This window comes from Artemia franciscana, chromosome 20, assembly GCF_032884065.1.
Source record: "Artemia franciscana chromosome 20, ASM3288406v1, whole genome shotgun sequence".
NCBI classification, from domain to species: domain Eukaryota; kingdom Metazoa; phylum Arthropoda; class Branchiopoda; order Anostraca; family Artemiidae; genus Artemia; species Artemia franciscana.
In genome coordinates, this window is record NC_088882.1 from 30736251 (window position 1) to 30758171 (window position 21921).

At 36.5% G+C, this 21921-nt stretch overlaps 1 protein-coding gene across 1 annotated transcript; it reads right to left on the minus strand.

The window, feature by feature from the left end:
- Window positions 1-346: 346 nt before the first annotated feature.
- On the minus strand, window positions 347-21185 carry LOC136040105 (uncharacterized). The gene is made up of 3 exons (XM_065724202.1): window positions 20892-21185; window positions 3080-4437; window positions 347-602 (listed from the first exon to the last, which is right to left on the minus strand). Exons 1-3 carry the CDS (start codon window positions 21158-21160, stop codon window positions 433-435), a joined length of 1797 nt encoding a protein of 598 aa, XP_065580274.1. The 5' UTR covers window positions 21161-21185; the 3' UTR covers window positions 347-432.
- Window positions 21186-21921: the final 736 nt, after the last annotated feature.

The following is a 21921-nucleotide window of genomic DNA, read 5'->3' on the forward strand; positions in this document are numbered from 1 at the left end:
AGTTCTTTTTGAACATGGGTTTCCCTCTTAAGAGCTCCAAAAAATTTGCATACTCCATGTTATATGAATACGTTCATGATTATTTGTGGAATTGAAATTTACCAATATCCGATAATAGCTTGAAAACAAGATACAAATATCTTGGAAGTATTAGTTCCTTTCCAAACTTTAATGATAGATTCTTAAATTTTATAATAGCTCGTTCATATTAAAGTTTCAGAAACAATTATTAACTATATGTACAACTCTTTAATTAGTAAAACCAGTATGTGTTACCAGACAACTTTAAGCCAAGTTCTTAAAAACGTAGCTCCTCAAAAATACGAGTCGTAAACACAACAAACAGTAAAATGTATAAGTTTACAAGATCAATTATCAGATAATAGTGGTAAATAAATGAAAGTCGAAAAGCTAGAAATTAAATGTTTAATTTTAATTGAAAATTTCACCCTCTTCAAGAGCATCATCAGCTGCAGCTTTCAGAAGTAGAGGTGACAGCAATTCATTAAAATTATATTCTTCAATATCATTATCCAATGCAAAGTCTGTTTCTTCAATTGGCATTTCAAATTTACCAGACTTGGGCTTCTGTTGCTTTGGACCTAAAAAAAAATCAACATTAAATTTTGGAAGAAAGATGGTGTAACAATAATAAGAAAAGGTTCCATCTGAAGAGAAAGAAATAGAGGGAGGGTGAGAGAGAGTTAATTTTGAAAATGAAATGTCTAGTCTCATCAAACTACGATAGGATAAAGGCAGTTAACCGAATATTATTTGATAGCTATTATTCCAACAATCAAATTTTTGCTGCTTTACTGTAAAATCTGTTTCAAATAAACTTCGCATTTTTTAAATAGCTGCAGTCAAGGCCCATCAAGCATCGAGTTGTTCCCTATACGAGCGTCTCGTGCGCAGCGGTGAAGACCTTCACGTGGAGCTCCTGAGATTAGTAGGCCCAAATAGAGGCCTATTACTGGTAATGCCAGTCATAATCCAGCCACTGGTCGTCCTGGCCAGTGTCTGGCCATGAGGCAGGGTATTTTGAACATAATCTATTGAGATGCATTGACACCAGTAATGGCTGTCAAAATAATACACAGGAGGTCAATCCCCTTGACATGTGAACAGCAAATCATGGCACAAGAAAAGATACTTTGAGGAGAAATCCAAGGTAAGAGAAAACATTTCTAGTTACTTAGTTAGATTATGTGCCGATTGCTGCTGGCGACTGGCAAGTGTAGGGTGGCTCTTTATTCCAGTATTGCCTGCCCAAGCCAGTCTGAAGCTGGCGGGTGGGGTTCTGAGGATAGGGCCAAACAATGGTGGATGCCTTAAAATTATTAAGGAAGTCCCTTCTACAAAAAAAGAAAAAGATAGACACACCCTATCTCAAACTAACATACCCCAGGAGGAGGGCGTCACTAATGCTTTTGTACCCCTCCTTTTGGCGACGCACGAAAAACTAGCTTTGACTCCTTTCAAACAGAAAATTTAAAAAACAAGAAAGGTAGCCAAATAAACTTAGCTTCAAGAATTTCAAATAGGCTGTTAACTGACCCATTTCTTGTCATTGAATAACACTTTCATGATATTCTAAATAGTATCGATTATATCACCTCTTCTCTCAACAGATGCAAAAGTGTTTCCCATAATTTCTTAATGGACTCAAACATTTAATTGGTACATAGTGTTGAAGGTTAGTTCAAGAATGATGGCCAAGCCAAGCAACAGTATAATTTCAGTTAAGAACATCATTGGGCCATGCAATGTAGGCTTATGGATGGGAGTTTATTTTAGGAGAGGAGTGCAATCTGATGAAAAGGTAAAAAATGTACATAGGAAATTATATGCAAAATCGTTGAGACAACCTGCCGCCCCCCCCCTCCCCTCTGTGTAAACCAGCCTGGTGAGACCTGACAACAGTGACGATATTGGAGATAATACTGACATAGGTATCTATCTTCACTCATAATACTGGCAAAAATAAGAAAATAAATATATAAGGAATAAGGCACAATATATATTTTTGTTTCTGAAAAAAGTTACAATTTATTAGCACTAAAATTTCCAAAACATTTTGTATACTATAAATTTAAGCTTTCTAAGGATGATTTTAATATTCTTCTATTCTAAGTTTCACTTTATAGCTGAATTGACTTCTACTCTTGTTAAACTATGATATTGATATTTACATTTCATACACAAAGCTTTCTGTTTTTGCTTTTAACAGAATAGGTTAAAAATACAGTTATGAGTTCATAAAAAACACAAATATAAGCTGTTGGAAGAATATAAGTAAAGGTAAATACATTGGTTAGAAGGAAGAGAGACGGGGTAAAAATTTTATCCCTAGAACAATGTAAATGGGTGTACTGTCACAGTGAAGTCATGCTTCAAAAAAAAAAAAAAAAAAAAAAAAAAAAAAAAAAAAAAAAAAAAAAAAAAAAAAAAAAAAAAAAAAAAAAAAAAAAAAAAAAATAGCACAGTCACAGTGATCAAGAACTTAGGAGGGTATACCATAGTATTGAAACATTGCTGCTTTCTATCTCCTGGTTGAGATTGACTCAGCCCAATAGCTGGTATAACTAATGTAACTAAATGGTCAAACTGGTAAATCCCTGACTTGAGATCAGATAAACTTTAGTTTATTTTGTGATAAGTTTTTATAACAAGACGAAGGTAAAGCAAACAAAAAAATGGTCATTGTCAGTTGCTGGAAACACACTCAAAAAGCGAAGTTAGGTTAATCCTAATGAAAAATAACAAAACATGATGATAAAACAATACTTTAGAATTAAAATTATGGAAACCTAACCAACCCTAAAGTAACCTAACACCCACCCCAGCCCTAATGTGCAATTGTATAGCCCAAATTATACAAGTCCAATGCATTGTATCATCCATCACTTGCTTTTGTAGCTATGAAACCAGTTTTCTGAGATGTAACCTAAGGGTAATTCCTGAATGTTTGGTAATCATCGATTGTTTCCAACAATCAATGACTACCAAAAAAAAATTCTTAAGTTATAAACAATACACAGAAAACTGGAGTGGAATAAAACTTAGTTATAGAACTTACCAAGAAGGCGCACGACAAACTTTCCATTTTCTGCTGAAATAACCACAGCTTTTTTGTATTCTGAAAGAACTGGCTGATAAGACTGATCTAGCTCCAGCTTCTTAAAAGCGATCAAAGACCCTTTCTTAGGCATATACACTAGCGAAGGGAAGGCAGTAAAATCCTCCTCTTTTTCGTCACCATCAATAATGTTGTTAGGGATGGGTGTTAAATTATTAGTATAAATCTTTGATACATTTTTATATTGGTCCCGTTTTGTATTGATTTTCTTAAAGACAGGAGGGGATGCACTACCTTTCAAGCTAAACAAAACACTAAGATCATGCCTATCCTTGCTATGATCAGCACAAGACTCTTTTTGAGAGGATGAAAGTGAAAATGTACTTGAGGACAAAATAACACTATCAGCAGGTTGAATGTTACTGTCATTAGCTTCATATTTTTTATTAATTATAATATCTGACGCAGTATTCAGAAGAGGTAAATCTCGTGGAGTTGATGTACTTAAACAATTTTGAGTGACAGATGGTGAGGAAAAATTTGACTTAGCCAAATCAACCTGCTTGCTATATGTGCTACTGCCAGTATAGGAGGATATTACTTCTTCCATGCCTACTTTTGAACCATTGCTATAAGTAGCCGATTTTTCAGCGCCTATTGAGACCTGGTCTTCTTCTGAGTCATCACTTTGATCTGATGGGAAGCGAATATGCTTTGAATTATTTGAAGTCGGTTTTAAAGGTGGTAAAATAGGTTTTGTTAGGAGCAATGGCTCAGGCCTAGTTACAGTAGCCTTTTTTCTATGTCGTCTCTTGCGTTTTCGATGGATTCTCGTAACAATTGCAGTTTCATCTTCATCCTCTTCTTGAACCAACTGATTTCTTGCTGCTGCAGTGGTATCTGTATCCTGCGTACTCCTGCTAATACTGGAAGGAAGACTAGGTGGAAATTCTACATTTTTCTCAGGGTTACAAACAACATCACCCACTGTAATATCAAAGATGGATCCAATTTTATTTGTTATACCCTCATCATCACGAGGTTGAGAAAAATTATTTTCAGGTGGTTCATTGAAACTATGTTTACTTGACACAATAGGTGAAGACGACTCTACAGATGTTGTGTTGTCACTAGGCTGTTTATCATACAAATACTGATGCTCTAATGCTTTATCTTTATGGTAGTTTGTTTCCGCATCAATGCTTGAAAATGATTTTTGATCGATCTTGATTCTTTTTGATGCATGATCACTATCCTTGCTGTTAGACTCTGAAAGCTCTTCTACCATTTCTGGAGTACTTCGGCCAGCATCCATTAATGAAGCCTGAGGCTTTGCAGCAGCAACCAGTCTAACTAGCCTGAAAAAAACCCAAATATATTAAGTACCATATGCCAAATTATAAAAAAGGCTGCCATACTCAATTATATTCTATTTTGAAAAGCAATGATGTGGAATTAGGCCTATCCGCCACAAATGACAACCATGTCCTCCAGACTAGTTTTGAGGCCTTTTTCCGCAGTACAAACAAAACTGTAACGAACAATTTTTCCAACAGCTACGGGTCCGCCAACCAAGCTGAGACTGTTCACTGACATTACCAGAGAATTTCTCAAAAAAATCGAATCGTTGTTGGAGGGTTTGAATCAAAATATTAAAAAAAAAACACATAATACAGAGTAGGCAGTTTTCAAACTTATAGCATCAATAGAAATTTGGAAATGCTAATATTTCTTGGCAAAATTTTTGGACAAATTGAAGACAGAATTATCTTGAACAAATTGAAGTCAAGAACATTTTTGGTTATAATATCTTCACCATTGTAGTCACAATTTTTTTAATGCTGCCTTGAGGCTCTCTTAGACTCACAAACAATCCCTGAAAGATTTTACATTTTTTTTTACAGCTTGTAGATTTTTTTTTGTCCTGTACAATTGCTATGTTTCTGTGAATTGTCAGCTTTCAAGTTTTGCTAGCTATGAATTCTGTTTCGCCATCCTAACAAAAATTGTTAGCTAACATTGTTAGCAAATGGTTGGACAGCAAAAAAACCTTGAGAGGGAGGAAAAATTTCAATATATTCTCCCTTTGTTCTTAGTTCTGTATAATTCATAAGGAACAGGCCTCTGAGAAACGACACAATTTCTGAGGCAGTTAAAATAACTACAGTGTCATTTTTTTTTGCTTTAATTGTTATGTCTTAAGCAAAAGAAGTATCCACCATTTTCATACCCATAAAGAAGAGTCTTCGCAGGATGAAGAGTGGAAGGAAGTCTCCAAAAAAATAAACAGAAAGTCTTCAAAGGAGCTTTATAGGTTTTGCAAAGTTTTTAAAAATAATAGCGTCTTACTTAATATTCTACTTTAATTACAGCATAGTTTTGGTAAATTACACAAATTTTGGCAATTCATCATAAGTAGTTTTTGAGTATGAGGTGGTGACATTTTATTATCCCCAAAGTCCCTAGTCTCCTATAAAGTAGATATGCAATTGTTCATCCACCTTGAAGAGTTGGGGACAACTCTTACTCCTTACTCCAAATATTCTTACTCCTGTAATTATGCTCTTCCTTCCTCCGTTTCAATATTTAAGTGGTAAATCTTGGTAATTCAGAAATACAAACAGTCAGAATTTTCACATTCCACAGCAATAATAATGATAATAACTTATTTTATCCCTCTTTTGTTATATTAAAAAAGAATGCACTATAAGAGTTTGAACAGAGAAAGAAGAAAAAAAAAAACAAATAGAAAAAAATATAAATAATCATCAATTAGGTTGAACTTGGGTAAATCCGACACTGGGGTAACTCCAACATCACTGTATTATTTGAATCAGTGATGACAGATGTCTTTGGTTCCTTGCACCTTCTTCTTCTTTTAGCTTGAGTACTTGACAACAGTGATGAATATTTTTGCCATTTTCCATTCCTCTTATAACAAAGCAATTCCAAACTTCAAGGAGGGCTTTTTTGTTCGCCACGAGGTAGGTAGAAAATTTTAAGCGTTAGTGCCAAAAAAAGAGAGATGAAAAATGATTCTAAATAGCTGATAAAAACCAGTCAGGAGATACAACGAGTGTCGGACTTATCCCAGAAAAACCCCCATTTGGGGTACATCTGACATTTCGGACTTACCCCACACAGGGTGAATTCCGGCAGAGGGCCCGGGCTTATCCCGTGTATACAAGTGTATACAAGTGGCTAGGTTTCAGCAGTTCTAGCCAAGATTTCAATGTATTTGTCAATTATTTAGAATGTTAACAATACATACTATATATAATTTACAGCATACTAATTGAGTAGACAAAGAAGGAGGCATGTGGTTGTGTCGAAGAGTGAAGTGGGAGCCGTACTGCGTGTTAGTGAAGAATCTTTTATGTTTATGGGTTTCAACGTGAGTTTTGTCACAGAGCAGTGTACTTTAAGTTTATTATTTCATTTTTTTTTAATTAAACCCGTTTGAGCTTGAAGCAAATGGATTTCCTGACCTTCTTGCTGTTAGTCTCAGAAAACCTTTGGAACTGCCCAATTACGTTGAGCCAAGTATGGCAAACTCGCAGAAGGCCATGGAATAATGGGGCATGGGGCCTACCAAACGACAGTTCCTAGACGAAGTGAAAAAACAAACCAGTGAGAACAAAATCAGTACTCATTTCACAAAAAGATTGGTCAAGTGAAGAATGGCGGTTTGGGTCTAAGAAAAGTAACAACATCTCAATTAAGGAACCCGAGTAACTTGAAAATCCTGAGGGCTGTGCAATAAGCCAACTCTTTTATCATTCTAGAATTTTATGGTATGCTACAAAAAAAAAACCTCAGAAAAGCTCGACTTCTTTGACAAACCATAATGTTGGTACAACTTGAACGAAACTTTGTTAAGTCATGATCCTGATAGCCTTAAAATTGCTGGTGCAAAAGGATCACCAGCAAAGCGGCGAACTGGTGGCAACGGGTGTGACAACACACCTATTCATGCATGTATAAGCGCATTAGATGATTAACTGCCACCACTGGTAATCATCTCAAGGACTTGGACACTTGGAGTTCATGGCGACATGTTAAAGATCATCCAGATACATATTTTTCAGCTACTAAGAAAATATGGAAGACAGCAGACCTGTTCTATAGCTGGTTTAAAAATGTTTTTCTGCCTCAGGTGAAAGAAAAGGCCCTTCTTATTATTGATGGCCATGGCTCCAATTTATTTTTGGCACTTGTGGAGCTCACTTCAGAAAAGAATGTTACTATCCTTAACTTGTCAGCCCATGCATTCCATGTTCTGCAGCCCCTTGACAGGGTCATTTTCAAAGGACTGAAATCCTCCTATGAGCAGAAGCTCGTAAACTGGCAACAAACACACAGATGACGTCTCACCAAAAGAAAGACTCATGAAAATTTTATGTCAGATCTGGGAGACTTGCCTTACCTCAGTGGTTTCCAACCCCCTTTAAAAAAAATTCTTGCGTCGTGTCAATTTATCGAAAAATCAAATTTCATAAATACTTAGCTGATATTATAATTTAATTGATAGGCTACAAAATAATATACAATATTATGTAAGAATATAATACATTTATTATAAGAAATATAATAACAAAGCAAAAAAACTACTACAACATAAAAATTTAATGCAACGGTTGAGCTTGTTTTTCAGCACAAATTTTCTCAAACCACGGTATCAGTTTGTGGCAACAAACTATAGCAAAGAGCGACCTGGCTCAATAGTAACATAAACTATAAAAAAACGGAATTTTTACACCTATAGTTACATCAAAGAATCACATTTTAATACCGACTTTAAATATATAAGTTTCATCAGGTTTAGTCATACATATCAAAAGTTACGAGCCTGAGAAAATTTGCCCTATTTTAGAAAACAGGGGTACAATCCCTCTGAAAGTCATAGAATCTTAACAAAAATCATACCATCAGATTCAGCGTATCAGAGACCCCTACTGTTAAAGTTTCAAGCTAATATCTCCAAAATGTGGAATTTTGTATTTTTTGCCAGAAGCCAGATCACAGATGCGTGTTTATTTGTTAGTTTATTTGTTGTTTTTTTCAGGGGTGATCGTATCGACCCAGTGGTCTTAGAATGTTGCGAGAAGGCTCATTTTAATGGAAATTCAAAGTTCTAGTGCCCTTTTTAAGTGACCAAAAAATTGGAGGGCACCTAGTCCCCCTCCAACGCACATTTTTCCCCAAGGACACCGGATCAAAATTTTGAGACAGTCATTCTGTTCAGCCTAGTCGAAAACCTAATAACTATGTCTTTGGGGACGACTTAATCTTCCACAGTCCCCGGGGGAGGGGCTGCAACTTACAAACTTTGACTGTTGTTTATATATATTAATGGTTATTATGAAGTATCCAGACATTTTCAGGACGACATTTTCACTTTGGGGTGGGAGGGGGAGGGGGCTACGCCAGAGGATTTTTCCATGGAGGAATTTATCATGAGGGAAGAAAATTTCCATGAAGCGGACACAGGGAAACTAAATAGATTTTTTTTTCTCCAGGAAGCAATGAGTAGCATTAAAGCTTAAAACAAACATTAAATATCATGTTTATAAGGGGATTCGTCTTCTCCACAATACCTTGTTCTTTATGCTAAAGTATTTTTAGTAATTTCAACTATTTATTCTATGGCCTTTGTGATTCAGGGGTCACATTAAAAACTTAAAGCGAGCAGAAATTATTCCATATATGAAAGAGGTTGTCCCCTCTGCAACGGCTCGCTCTTTACGCTAAAGTTTTTTTTAAAAGTTTTTTAAAAAACTTTTAAGCTTCAATATATTGAGCCTTAGCTTCAATATAGATATCATAGAGTGCCGTCTATAGTTTATAGTAGTTTCGTGCTAAATTCTTTCTATTTTTTTTGTTTACCAGTTTTTTTTTTAAGTTTTTTTTTATTGTTTTTTAAAAAGTTGAATTGTGAACACCTATTTGACTTTTTCGGTTTGTATTCGAAAATTACATTTAGGAAACAGCAGTACTCCCCCTTTGCGACAGTCTCGATCCCCCCTGGGGGGACGCCCCACAGGTTGGAAACCACTGCCTTACCTCTTCACTGATTAAAAAATCATTTTAACGACAGAAGTTTATGATTCTGTTATTCCAAGACGTATTAATTGCAAAATGATTGACAAGGACAAGTTTCATCCAGCCAAGAAACATTGACATGTTGAGACAAAGACATCAGAGACTAAGAATTTAACAAGAGTGACAACCAAAGCGAATGCGGCAACTAATAAGTCCAACGTTATTTATTCCAAAAAAGATTCATGAGCATGAGAAATCATTTGAAGAACCTCTCTTGGACTCAGTCCAGTGCCCTTTTCTTGATGCTCCAGCACCCAGGACACCAGTAGGCAGAGAATTACTCAGGAGGCTGAATCCCAACTATGGAGGCTTTGAGAGGACTTTAACAAATATATAAAGAGAAAAAACAAAAGCTCAAGAACAAAAAAGAGAAAATAAAAGAGAATATGCTCAAACAAAACCAAAAAACATAAAAAAGATGATCTTTCCGGTGAAGACTCTTATGACTCACTGGGTTCCAAAACTGACAAGATGGATATCTGCTACATTGCTGGCAGCAAGAATGAAGGAGAGGAGGAAAAGAAGCAAAAATTATAGCTAAATGAGTAATTGAAATTACCTTTTTTTGACAAAAATACGTTTTTTCAACCAAAAATAAATAAAAAATGTTTTTTCTTTGATATCAATTGAAATTACGATCTTGTCCCTATTATTTGAAGTGTTGTGTTATCATTTTCATATTTACGACAAAAACTTAAAAAATTCCATTCACAGATGCTTCTTCTATATACAGGGTAAACCAATACAGTCGGAATTATCTAATGACAAGCAGAAAACCTGTGTTCCATTGTTAGAAATGAAAACTATTAACGAGAGTTTTTGTTTTGCATGGTATTTCTGTGCATAGAGGTACCCTCTATCATGTCTGGGGGTGACATACTTTTTATCTCAGCAAGCATAGAATTCACCTAGGGTATCAGATCTACCCCAGACTAGGGGGTAAGTTTGACCTTCCTACGATGGATTACTTCGGTGCAGTAACTCATGGAAACAACAAAATTTGCGAACTTTCTGAACTGTGAAGAATATTACTAGTATGACCAAGTGTGATGCTAAATAGTTTTTAATGTACCAGCTATTCCAAAACAACTTTGGGACCAAGTTAAGCTGAAAAAACTCGGTAATGGAATGGATTTACCCAAGTTCACCCAATATGGTAAAGAAACAAACATATCTAGCGAAAAATAACAACAACTAGAAGCTAAAACCTTTATTAAGACACAGAAACTATCAGTGTACCCCACTATACATAACAGATGGCTAAGCAGAAAGTTTGACAAATTCTTACACTAGTTTTCAGGTCAAACAGACAATTCCTCAATCTTCTCTTATAGATCTAATATCAAAAAGATGGTATTTTTTCAACAAATGTATGAATTCCAAAACCACAGAGGAAACCAATAAAATACTTAGCATACCGGTAAAATTGGACCCTAACTTTTTTTTCAATTACAGAAAAGAGGAGAAGAGATTCCAAAATGGAATAATAAAAATACATGTAGTACAAACATGGCATTGTAGAGCTTTCCCAACGCATATTTATCCAACTGCTCCCCTCCCACCTCTAGATCCGCCAGTGACAATGAAAGACCAAAACCTGAATAATGTCAATATTCAATGGCGAATGTCAACAAATTCCCTTTTTGCTGCTTTGATTCAGTCAACTTTGTCAGTCTTATACAAGGTTCGATGGTAACAGGTTAGCTTTCTAACCCATTTTTGAGCCTAATAATCTAACCTAACCTGTCACAATCAGACCTTGCATAAGACTGACAAAGCTGACTGAACCCAAGCAGAGAAAAAGGAATTGCAGACATTCACCAGTGAATATTGATATTCACCAGATTTTGCTCTTTTACCATAGCATATAAACTAAAATGCAGAATTTTTCACCTCTTCAGCTTAAACTGAATTTGGGGAAAATTATTGAGTTGATCAGCTGACTTGGCAGCTGCTTGATAGAAGTTAATGTAAGGAATTCAGAAATACAAACACAAACATAATTGGAGCTTTTTGTTCAAGTTTTGCTCATACTATAGACTGAACCTTATATGTCATTAAATAAAAAAAAAATAGTTTTTTTCTACTGAAAGTAAGAAGCAACATTAAAACTTAGCAAACAGAAATTATTCTGCATGTGAGAGAGGGGCTACCCTCTCCTAAATACCCCTTTCTTCATGCTTAACTTTTTTAATTCTTTTAGAAAGGAATTGCATTGCCCCTGTGTTCCAGGAGTCGGTTCTTAAAGAGTTTTAATGATGCTCCTTATTTTCAGTAGATTTTTTTTTTAATTTCTGATTCCTTTTCAAATTATCTCAGGAAATCCACCCTCCATGAAAAATTCCCCCCCCCCAAAAAAAATCCTCCATATAAGGTTTCTCCCATGTAAAATCTCCCCCCCCCTGAAAATTCCTTTTTTAATGTATAGGCTACTCCCCAAAAATTTTCTTACTCACATTCTGCCTGAAAAATACTCCTTATCATACTTTCATTTGAAGAAAGACTTTCTTATTTAATATCTGATCATTTTACAAGTCATGGAGGAATCCTCCCAGTGTAGAAAGTAATTCCTGGAAATATCCCTTCAATGGAAAATTTCTCCTGGTGATAATGCCCCCATGTAGGATTTCTCCTGTGGGAGATCCCAACACATAGAAATTCTCCAGAGAATTCAAACAAAAACATTCTCTTGGAAAATTCCCCATAGCATCTCCACAAATAAAATAGGGTTACCAATGAAAAAGTAAGACAAATAAAACAAATTTCGCGTATGCTTTCTGGCAAAGCCCCCAGTATAAAATTTCTTGTGGAAAGTTCACCACTAGACACTTTGATCTCAATAGGAAATTCTCCCCATAGAAAATCCCCCCCCCCTAAAAATGTTGGTATACTTCCCAATAGCAAATACTACATGTAAATAATGGGAAAATTTCATAGCTTGTGGCTCTTCCTCCTGGTCTCTGGAGGGGGGGGCATGTCATCTTCAAAGACATAGTTAAGGATACTATCCTTAAGCAATTAGAAAATAATGGGTCATATGTTGATGCATTATTTGCAGACGTAGTTAAGGCTTTTGATAGGCTTGATCATAATGTAGTTGTGGAAGAAGCAAAGGCTATGGGTGCCTGTCCATTTGTTGTATGAATACTTGCTAGTTCTCTTTTTTGAAGATCTCAGTGTGTTCAACTCCCTGATCATGAGCCATCTGAATTTGTAAATATTATTTGTGGTTTGCCACAAGGGACTAAATTAGGCCCACTTTCTTTTCTTATTGTTTTTAACCATATTTTAACAACAATTTGTGAGCGTTTTAAATTTGCTGATGATTTAACTGTTATATCACTGCGACTAAGCCCTCTGACTACTGAAGAGTCTGACTTGATCGAAATCTATCATGATCTAAAAGCTGAATTAGGAAAGGTAAAAGTGACAGTCAGTGAAACTAAGAGCTCTTATATGACGTTTTCCTTCCTAAAGGGTAACAACCACTTTTCTCATAATTCCATACTGCCAACAAAGAAAACTGTTTAAATACTTGAGATACTTTTGGACAATGATTTAAGATGGAATTTGCATATTGACTATCTGACTAAAAAGGCGTATTGCTTTTACATTCATTTTCCAACCTAAAAAGATTTGGTACATTAACTGAAGTGTTAAAGTCTGTATACTGCAGCTATGTTAGACCTTCTATTGAGTATGCATACCCTACTTGGCATCTGGGATTGACAAAAGATCAAACAGATAGACTTGAGATGATACAAAAAAGAGTTGTAAAAATTATACTTGGACAAAACTGCTCAACTTATAAGGATGCACTGAAACAAGTCAATTTGGACTCACTTGATAGCTGTAGACATGGCTTAACATATAGATTCGGACTAAACTGTTTGAATTCCCCAACTCATTGTCATCTACTACCCAACCTTGAGAGCCCCACAACTGAAGGACCGGTTACTAGACTCTCACAAATAAAAAGAATTGTCCACAGTTATTGACTTCCTCATCCTATAGTACTGAGAGATATTGCAAATTATTTGTCCCACATTTTACCCGTCATTTTAATAATATTGACACGACTAATATTTAATGTTTGATTAATATGTCTTTGATGTTTGTTTAAATTTTCCTGTGAGTATTTTTGAAGGTATAAATTATTTTTGTCATTACATGCTAGTGCTAGCTCCAGCTATTGTAGTGAATAAATATATTCTATTCTAATAGTTTTTGGACTTCTCAAATATACTGAAAAAATGACTCTATCAAAATTTTGATGAGACAACAATTGAGGGAAAAGGGGCATGAAAGGAGGGCCGGTTGCCCTCCAATTCTTTGATCACTTAAAAAATGTATTTGGACTTTTAATTTCTATTCAAATGAGCCCTCTCTGAAACCTCTAGGGCTATTGGTTTGATACAATCACCTTTAGGAAGAGTAATGGGAATATTCCTTGACTTTTGGGGGATGTTTCCCCTTCTTCAAAAACCAGGGACATTTTCTCAGGTTCTTAACTTTTGATAGGCAACATTAAACTTAACCAATTTTATATATTTTGAGGTAACTTAAAAATTCCTTTGTTGTTTCTATTGCTATTCAAATTCTGTTTGTAGAACTTTTGTTACTTCTTAGTCGAGTTGCCCTTTAGTTACAGTTTGTTATCACAAACTATTTGAAATAAGCAATATCATTTTACCTAAATAGCAATGAAGACCATACATCCTTTCCATAATGAAGAACCAATTACAAGTAAAAAAAAAGGTAAAGGATACAGCATTAGACTTTACATTCTGTACCAGCGGTGCTGATCTCTGTTTTTTGGCCCTTCAGCCAGGAAGTGCAATGGGGGTTGGGGGCCAGCCATCCTGTGCTTTCGCACACCCTTCTTGTTTACCTTCCCCAGATTTCTCCAGGTACCCATTTAAAGCTGGGTCGACTCTGGCTAAGCTTACAGAGTCACGCCACTGACCCCCATCCCAAACTGAAGAATTGGGTACACTGGGATTCGAACCCGCGTCCTCTCAGACAAGGGATCCCGAATCCAGTGCACCAGCCCATTTGGCCAGAACGGCGCCAATTACAACTAGAAGCAATATCGAATTTTGTTTCTAGAGAGAGTGGAATTCCAAATTCTAAATGAATATTTCAGCCCTATGTCCAAGGGCCATCCTCAGCATAACATAAATGAAAGTATAAAAGATAAACTTAGATTACAATTCAAACTTTAAAACTTTTTTTAATGTTTTAAACAGCATTATCATCACAACTTCAATAATTTTCAACCATTACCAATTGATAAAGTGTGGTGAGTTGATACAATTCATTCAAATGAAATATTAATAATTAAATACACACTTTCAATGCTAATCTTGCCTTTATGGCAGCTAGCCTCAAAGCCCTTTTTGTAACAGGTTCACTACTATTGCCTATTGGTTTTGTAATATATTTCGTTAGATATGTTGGCAGAACCCATTTCAATTTAGAAAAACGCCTACAACAGCATAAAGAACGCATAAATAAAGCATTAATTTCTAATAGTTTTAATAGCTCCTTTGATTCTGCTTTAGGTAGCCATATTTTTGATAACCCCAGGAAAAAAATACTCTGAAAAATTCTCTCTCATTAGTAAGACTTCAAGATAAAACAGGTTGTTTAGGAATGAATTAAAATTAGACTAAAAATACACCATAATCTTTCTTTAAATAGGGATTTGGGAGGGTACTCATTAAATTCTTTATACACAAATTTAATTAAAAATAATTTAACAAAATATATTACAAAAACAATAGACAATACTAGTAAACCTGTGACAAAAAGGCCTTTGAGGCTAACTGCCAAAAAGCCAAGATTGGCATTGAAAGCATGTATGTCATTATTTTATTTTGTTTAAATGAATTTTATGAGCTCACATCATTTTGTTTATCAGTCCTGCTCAGACTTTGTTGAAGTCATGATTCTAGGGCTGTTTTAAAAGTAAAAAAAAAAAAAAAATAGGTTTAAAGTTTGTATTTTAATGCAAGTTTCTCTTTCATATTTTAGGTTATTGAGCTGAGGATGACTCTTGGACATGGAACTGGAAATATTACTTCAGAGTTTTGAATTTCACTCTCTTTAGAAACAAAATCCTGATTGTTTCTACTTGTAACTGGTTGTTTAAAACATTACCTATCTTGTAAACAATGGAATTTTTCTTTTATCTATAACTTCTCAAGGATTGCAGTGATAATGCACCACTCAAGACTCTTATTCATGTAAAAAAGTTGTGAATGTTTTGAGGGAAAGGGTAAAATTCTAGTTGAGTGACTTCTTGCTATCTCAGAAAGGGGTTAGGTTAGGAAAATGAAACTTTTAAGGATGGGTCTACAGGCTAGAGCATATCCCAGCAAGGCATTTTAAGTACCCACCCCCACTCCTTCTCCCTCTAAAGAGCCCAGAAATTCGCCTACATGACAGGTCTATATCTATTTAAATTTTGACAAAAGAACATTTTATCTTAATTTTCAGTTACCAGTTGCTTTTTCTCTGCTTTTAGTTCAGAGAATGTAATTCTTATTATTTGAGTAGAATTCTGAGCCACATCAATGTTTTTTCTTCAAAATTTAGGAAATGCATTTGCATACCCTTAAAACCTTATAAATTGGGATCGAGCAAAGTTGTGAAGCTGAAAACAATTTTGTTGTACTTTATTCAAGCAGAAGATCTGTTTTCCATTATTTTACTTTTATAACACACATATTTTTGAAGGTCATCAAAGGTCTAGGCTCTCTAGAGGGAGAAAGAGTGGAGGTATGTACTTCAAAATACCTTCCCAGGACATACTTTAGCCTGTAGACACATCCCTGAAAGTTTCATTTTCCTAACCTAACCCATTTCTGATATAGCAAGAAGTCAATCAACTAAAATTTTACCAGGACAGTTAGCAACAAAAACGTAAACACCATTGATGAAGAAACTGAGTCATTCAGAGAGGCAGTCGATGATCAAGAAACAATTTTCCTGTATGCCATTGACAAAGGTAGTGGCAAAGACGAAGCCCTTGTCCCACTGACCTTAAACAACCAGCTTTCAGTCAACTTCAAAATTGAAACAGAAGCCCAAGCAAATGTCATTCCCAAAAACTTTTTCGACAAGCTTGACCCAAACCCAAATCTACAATCAACTAATCAGCGACTGACCAGCTACTGTGGTGCTAGGATCCCTGTCATTGGCACTTGTGACCTTACCTGTAGCCACAAACAGTATCCTAGGGGTGCTCACAGATTCTATGTAGTCGACTCAGCATCAACCCCAATAGTGGGATATTGATCCAGCATAGCCTTGAATCTCATCAAACTGGTACTCAATGTTAATGCAGAACAAACCAGCATAGACGAGAAGTACAAAAGCCTCTTTGAAGGCATTGGCCGACTTGAAGGGGAATGCAACATCCATCTAAAAGATGGGTCCATACCAACCGTCTATCCAGCCAGAAGGGTACCAGAGGCACTAAAAGACAAACTCCAGGACAGACTTAACAGAATGGAAAGAGACGGAATCATTGAAAAAGTCATGGAGCCCACAGAATGGGTAAATTCAATGGTGATGATCAAAAAGAAGAACAGAACTGTAAGGCTGTGCATAGACCCAGTAGACCTCAACAAATGCATAAAGCGCCCTTACTATCCCATACCTACCTTAGAAGATGTTACAGCCAAGCAGCATGGTACAAAGGGGTTCAGCAAAATGGATGCTTGGTCAGGGTACTGGTCATTAGTCCTTTCTGCAACTGCATCTGAGATGACAACATTCAGCACTATATACAGGTGTTATCGATTCCTAAGAATGCCCTTTGGCTTACTTTCAGCACAAGATGAGTTCCAGCGCTGTATGGAAGAAGCATTTGAAGGGCTGGAAGGAGTAGCCATCATTATTGATGATATTCTAGTATATGGAGCAAACCAAGAAGAGCGTGATGAAAGACTCCAAGCCATTATGGAAAGAGCACTAGAAAAAGGTGTTAAATTCAACAAGGATAAATGCAGCTTCAGTACAAGCAGTGTATGCTATTTTGGGCACGTAATTGGAGCCGATGGCATGAAACCAGACCCAGAAAAACTGAGAGCCATTGAAGAGATGTCCAGACCACAGAGTCGCAAAGAACTGCTTACCCTCCTTGGAATGTTGAACTACCTCGCAAAATACATTCCCGAACTGTCTACTAGAAATAAAAGCCTTCAAGACATACTCAAATGTGAGCCATTCTCTTGGAGTCCCAAAAATGACCAGACACTGGTAGAGCTCAAGCAGTCAATCGTGTCAGGCATCTCCTTCTTCAACTACAAGAGCTTGAATGTGGAGCTGAAAGTCGACGCATCCAGCCATGGCTTGGGAGCAAACCTCTGTAGTGATGGAGAGGTAGTAGCTTATGCGTCCCATGCACTTAGCAAAACCGAGCAGAAGTACTCCCAACTTGAAAAGGAGCTGTATGCTATTGTCTATGGATGCAAGCACTTTCACCACTACCTCTATGGGAGACGCGTCAACGTAATCACTGATCACCGCCCGCTTGAGACAATAGTCAGAAATCCTAACCACAAGGCCCCTCCAAGGGTTGGGAGACTAATGCTACAACTCAAACCATACAATCTTCATCTGCAATTCCAGCCAGGTTCAGAAATACCAATTGCTGATGCTCTTTCTTGTCTCCACCTTCTGGATATTGATGAGAAACTAGCAACAGAAATAGACGTGTATGTTCATCAGATCTCTAGACATCTTCCTGTAAGTGATGAGAAAATCTTACAAATCCAGGAAGAAACTTCCAAAGATAGCCAACTCAGGATTCTGGCGAAAACAATCCATGAAGGATGGCTGAAAAGCAGAAAAACATGCCAGTCAGAGGCATGTCCATTCTGGAATATCCAGCATGAACTGTCAACAAACAAAGGGATCATCTTCAAAGGCAAGAGATTGGTCATACCCAAGATATTACATCCTGAGACAACTCCACGCTGCTCATCTTGGAGTAGAAAAGACCAAGTAAAGAGTCAGAATGCTGGTTTATTGGCCTGGCCTGAATGCAGACATTCAGCAGTATGTTCGCAGTTGCCAAACACATGCTAGAAACATGCCATCAAACCAAAGAGAGCCTATGATCAGTCACAAAATACCATGTCTTCCTGTGCAAAAAGTCGCATCCAACCTATTCACGCTCAACAATAATGACTCTCTTGTAACAGTGGACTATCATAGCCATTTTTTCTAAGTAGACAAACTCAGCTCCACTACATCAAAGGCTGTCATCTCCAAACTCAAATCTCATTTCGCCAGATATGGCATCCCATCTATACTAATATCTGGCAATGGCCTGCAGTACTCTTTGACTGAATTCCAAGATTTTGCCAGGACATGGGGATTCACTCACAGAACATCAAGTATAATCTACCCCCAGTCCAACAGCCTTGTGGAAAAGACTGTCCAGACAGCAAAGAGCCTCATGACAAAGGCATCAGAAAACAGTGAAGACCCATACTTGGGACTGCTTGAATACAGGAACACACCTGTTGATGGACTAGTCTTGCTGTCCCAGCTTCTGATGTGTTGTCAATTGAGGACACTTCTGCCATGTACCACTGACCACCTAAAAAAGAAAGTGGTCAGCAATCACAAGTTTTTGGAGAAATGCACAGCTCTCCAGAGACAACAGAAGTGTCAGTATGATGCAATGTCTAGGCCTCTTCTGTCAGTAGAAGTAGGGAAATCAGTATACATGCAGAAGACTCTGGGTGGCAAATGGAGCCCAGCAAGGGTAATTGCCCAGTCTGAGGCCCCTTGATCCTACATAGTTGAGACAGACAACAGGTCTGTCATAAGACGGAATAGAGTTCACCTCTCAAGCCACCTTGGCATTGACACGGAGACTAGAGACCTTGGTGGGCCAACTGTCATATCTTTGACCCCATTCTCTACTCCAAACAAAGAAATTCCAGCTCAAAAATCACTGTCACCACCTGGAAATCAGCTCAGCAGATCACCACTGTGCTCCTCAGCACCACTAGACCAAATGGAGAAAGAGCTCACCTCATTTGAAGCCTCAATTCAGCCATGTGGAGCAGCACCTCTCCCCCAAGTTGGTGCAAGAACACAATCCATAAGAGTGATCAACCCGCCAAAGAGAATGAACCTGTAAATAGTTGTGTGAAGTGAAAAGTATGCAATGTGTATACCAGGAGTACATATGAGAGAAGTGAGCCTAGCACCTTCTTGTACTCATTAAAAAAAAAAAAAAAAAGAAAAAAAAAGAAGTGTTAAGTGTGATACTAGATTTTACTAGTGTAACAAACCTTATATGTACTTAGAATACACAATAGAGAAGCAAGCCTAGCACCTTTTTGGGATGTAAATAAATTTAGTGATATCTCAGATAGTGATGATATGGTGCAGTACTGGTGTATTATGAACCAATTAGTTTAAAGTGAAAAGAAGGGAGATGTAGTGATTATGATTGCTTGCTTTTCTTTGCTTGTGTTTATTCTTGTTGTGTGTGCTATGCTTGCTTATATTGCTTTTTCTTTATAGGAGCTTGGGTTAAATAAATGCATTAATCACAATTGTTGTATACAATTTCTTTTAATTTTCATTTTAGATTCCTTTTCTAAACTGAAAATTATAACAATAAAAGAGTAGTACCATCAAATTCCCCTTTTCAATACTTTCTAAATTTAATTAACAAGAGTGTCATAGTTGCAAACAAATCCCTACTAATCCAGGCCAGTTGATTTTGCAATGTGTATAGAATTACCAGGATACAAGGGTGACATACAGCTTCTGGAAAGGGATGTGAAGGAGAGCTACAAAGGCAGTAACAAATATGAGAGACAAGCCTTATGATGAGCATTTTAAGGAGCTTCAATTATCTATACTGGTTTATTGATGACAAAGAGCTCATATGCTTATGACATATAAGCTTACTTCACAAAAACCCACCCCTAATTCATTTGTCAACTTCCCAAAATACTGGCACCAACAGGAGGGTACATTAAAAGAAGACATTAAAGCCATCTGCCAGAACTCAATACTGACAACAGTTTTTCTACTGCCATGTTGTAGATTCTCAGGTAAAACAGTCTGGAATAGTCTCTTAGATAAAACAGTCTGAGCAACCAATGATGAAGCTTTTACAAAGTTAGCCTACTAGATATTGCATCTGTTCCCTGGAAGTACTATTAAGATACATTTGATGTTTGACTGTTAACATCATAAGGTATAGAGCAATTCACAGATCAAGATGTATCTTAATTTGCTCTCAAGAGTAAGTTAAGGTAGGCTAATAGTCAAACACTGTTTTCAAAGATAGCCTAGGCCTATGTCTATTTCTTAGCTATCTTAATTGTCAGTGAATCAACAAATTTACCATAGATTCTACCTGCTTAGTTAGTGTGTGTATGTGTGGAATTAGCTTAGTGGGAGTAGTAGGCTATATACATAGGTCTAATGTCTTTTTCTTTTTTTTAACATTCTCATTAACATACCCACCAGGTTTCTGGTTAATAGGCTACTCAGCTATCACTGAGGTAGGCTATTACTTGTGTGCTCTTTTGATAACCTGCTTCCACGTGGGCTAATGTCTTTTTCACAAAAAAATCATCCTACTTTAAAATCTATCTTTATGGGTGGCATGTTCTATGCTTCAAAACCAAGGCAATTTCTAACCTTAAACTTAGCACATACTTACTTTAGAGGAAGATAAGCATTGTCATAAAATTGTATTCTCCATTCATGAAGATACTCCAATTTTGTGTCATTAATCAGGAATAAAGGGTCATGTTCTCTATGATTTAGAACCATTCCAAGCTCAGAGCAGTCAATACTGAAAGCTTTTGATAGCTTTAATAGCACATCAGATATAAATTTCAATTTTTCACAGGAAAAAAGCAGAATTGACCTCCTGTAATCACTAAAGAAATCTGAACAGTCAATTCTTAATAATTTAGCTGAGCACATGCTAATTTTATTTTAAAATTTTAGCGCTTAATGCCAACTTTTTCCGGTTTGGTCATCACAAAGTGATGGAATTTCACGGAATTCCCTTTCTTGGTATATAGTAGAACTTAAAAGCGAAAACAGTTATCAATGTATCCTTCTTAGAACTCTCCATCTTGGAAATTCGGCTCATCCTGTTTCAGTCATTTTAAGGTCCTTCATGTGCTCCAGGAAGGCAAATGTCAGCTTCAAAGTTTTCACTAGAGTTAATTCTCATGCTAAAGACAAATTACCTGCCGATCCTAACTCAGGCACTTTTTCACGAGAAACTGACTACTTTGTAATGTGATTCTATCCAAAAATATACTGATGGCTCGGTAAAATAAAATATATATGCCTCTGTATCTGTTATTCCGAGTTATTCATTGAATATACAAGCCAGACTTACTGATAATACTTTTATAATCACCGCAGAGCTGTCAGCCATAAGAGAGAATTCACAGGTCATCAGTATTAATCCAACTGCTTCCAAAGGACTAGCATTGTTCTCAAAATTCAAAGAATCCTTTCAGATCATCAGTAATATTCACTTTAGTGCTACGGAAGGAAACCTGAGGAAAACCAGAGATCAATTAGTCAATTTTTAAAACAACTTTATTAATATCAAGTTCCAGCATGTCCCTAGCTACCAAGGCATCAATTATACAAAGGAGGTAGTCCAGCTGACCACAGGATCCTTGAATAATTTGAACAATTCCAACGTGAAAGCCCAGACATTCAGA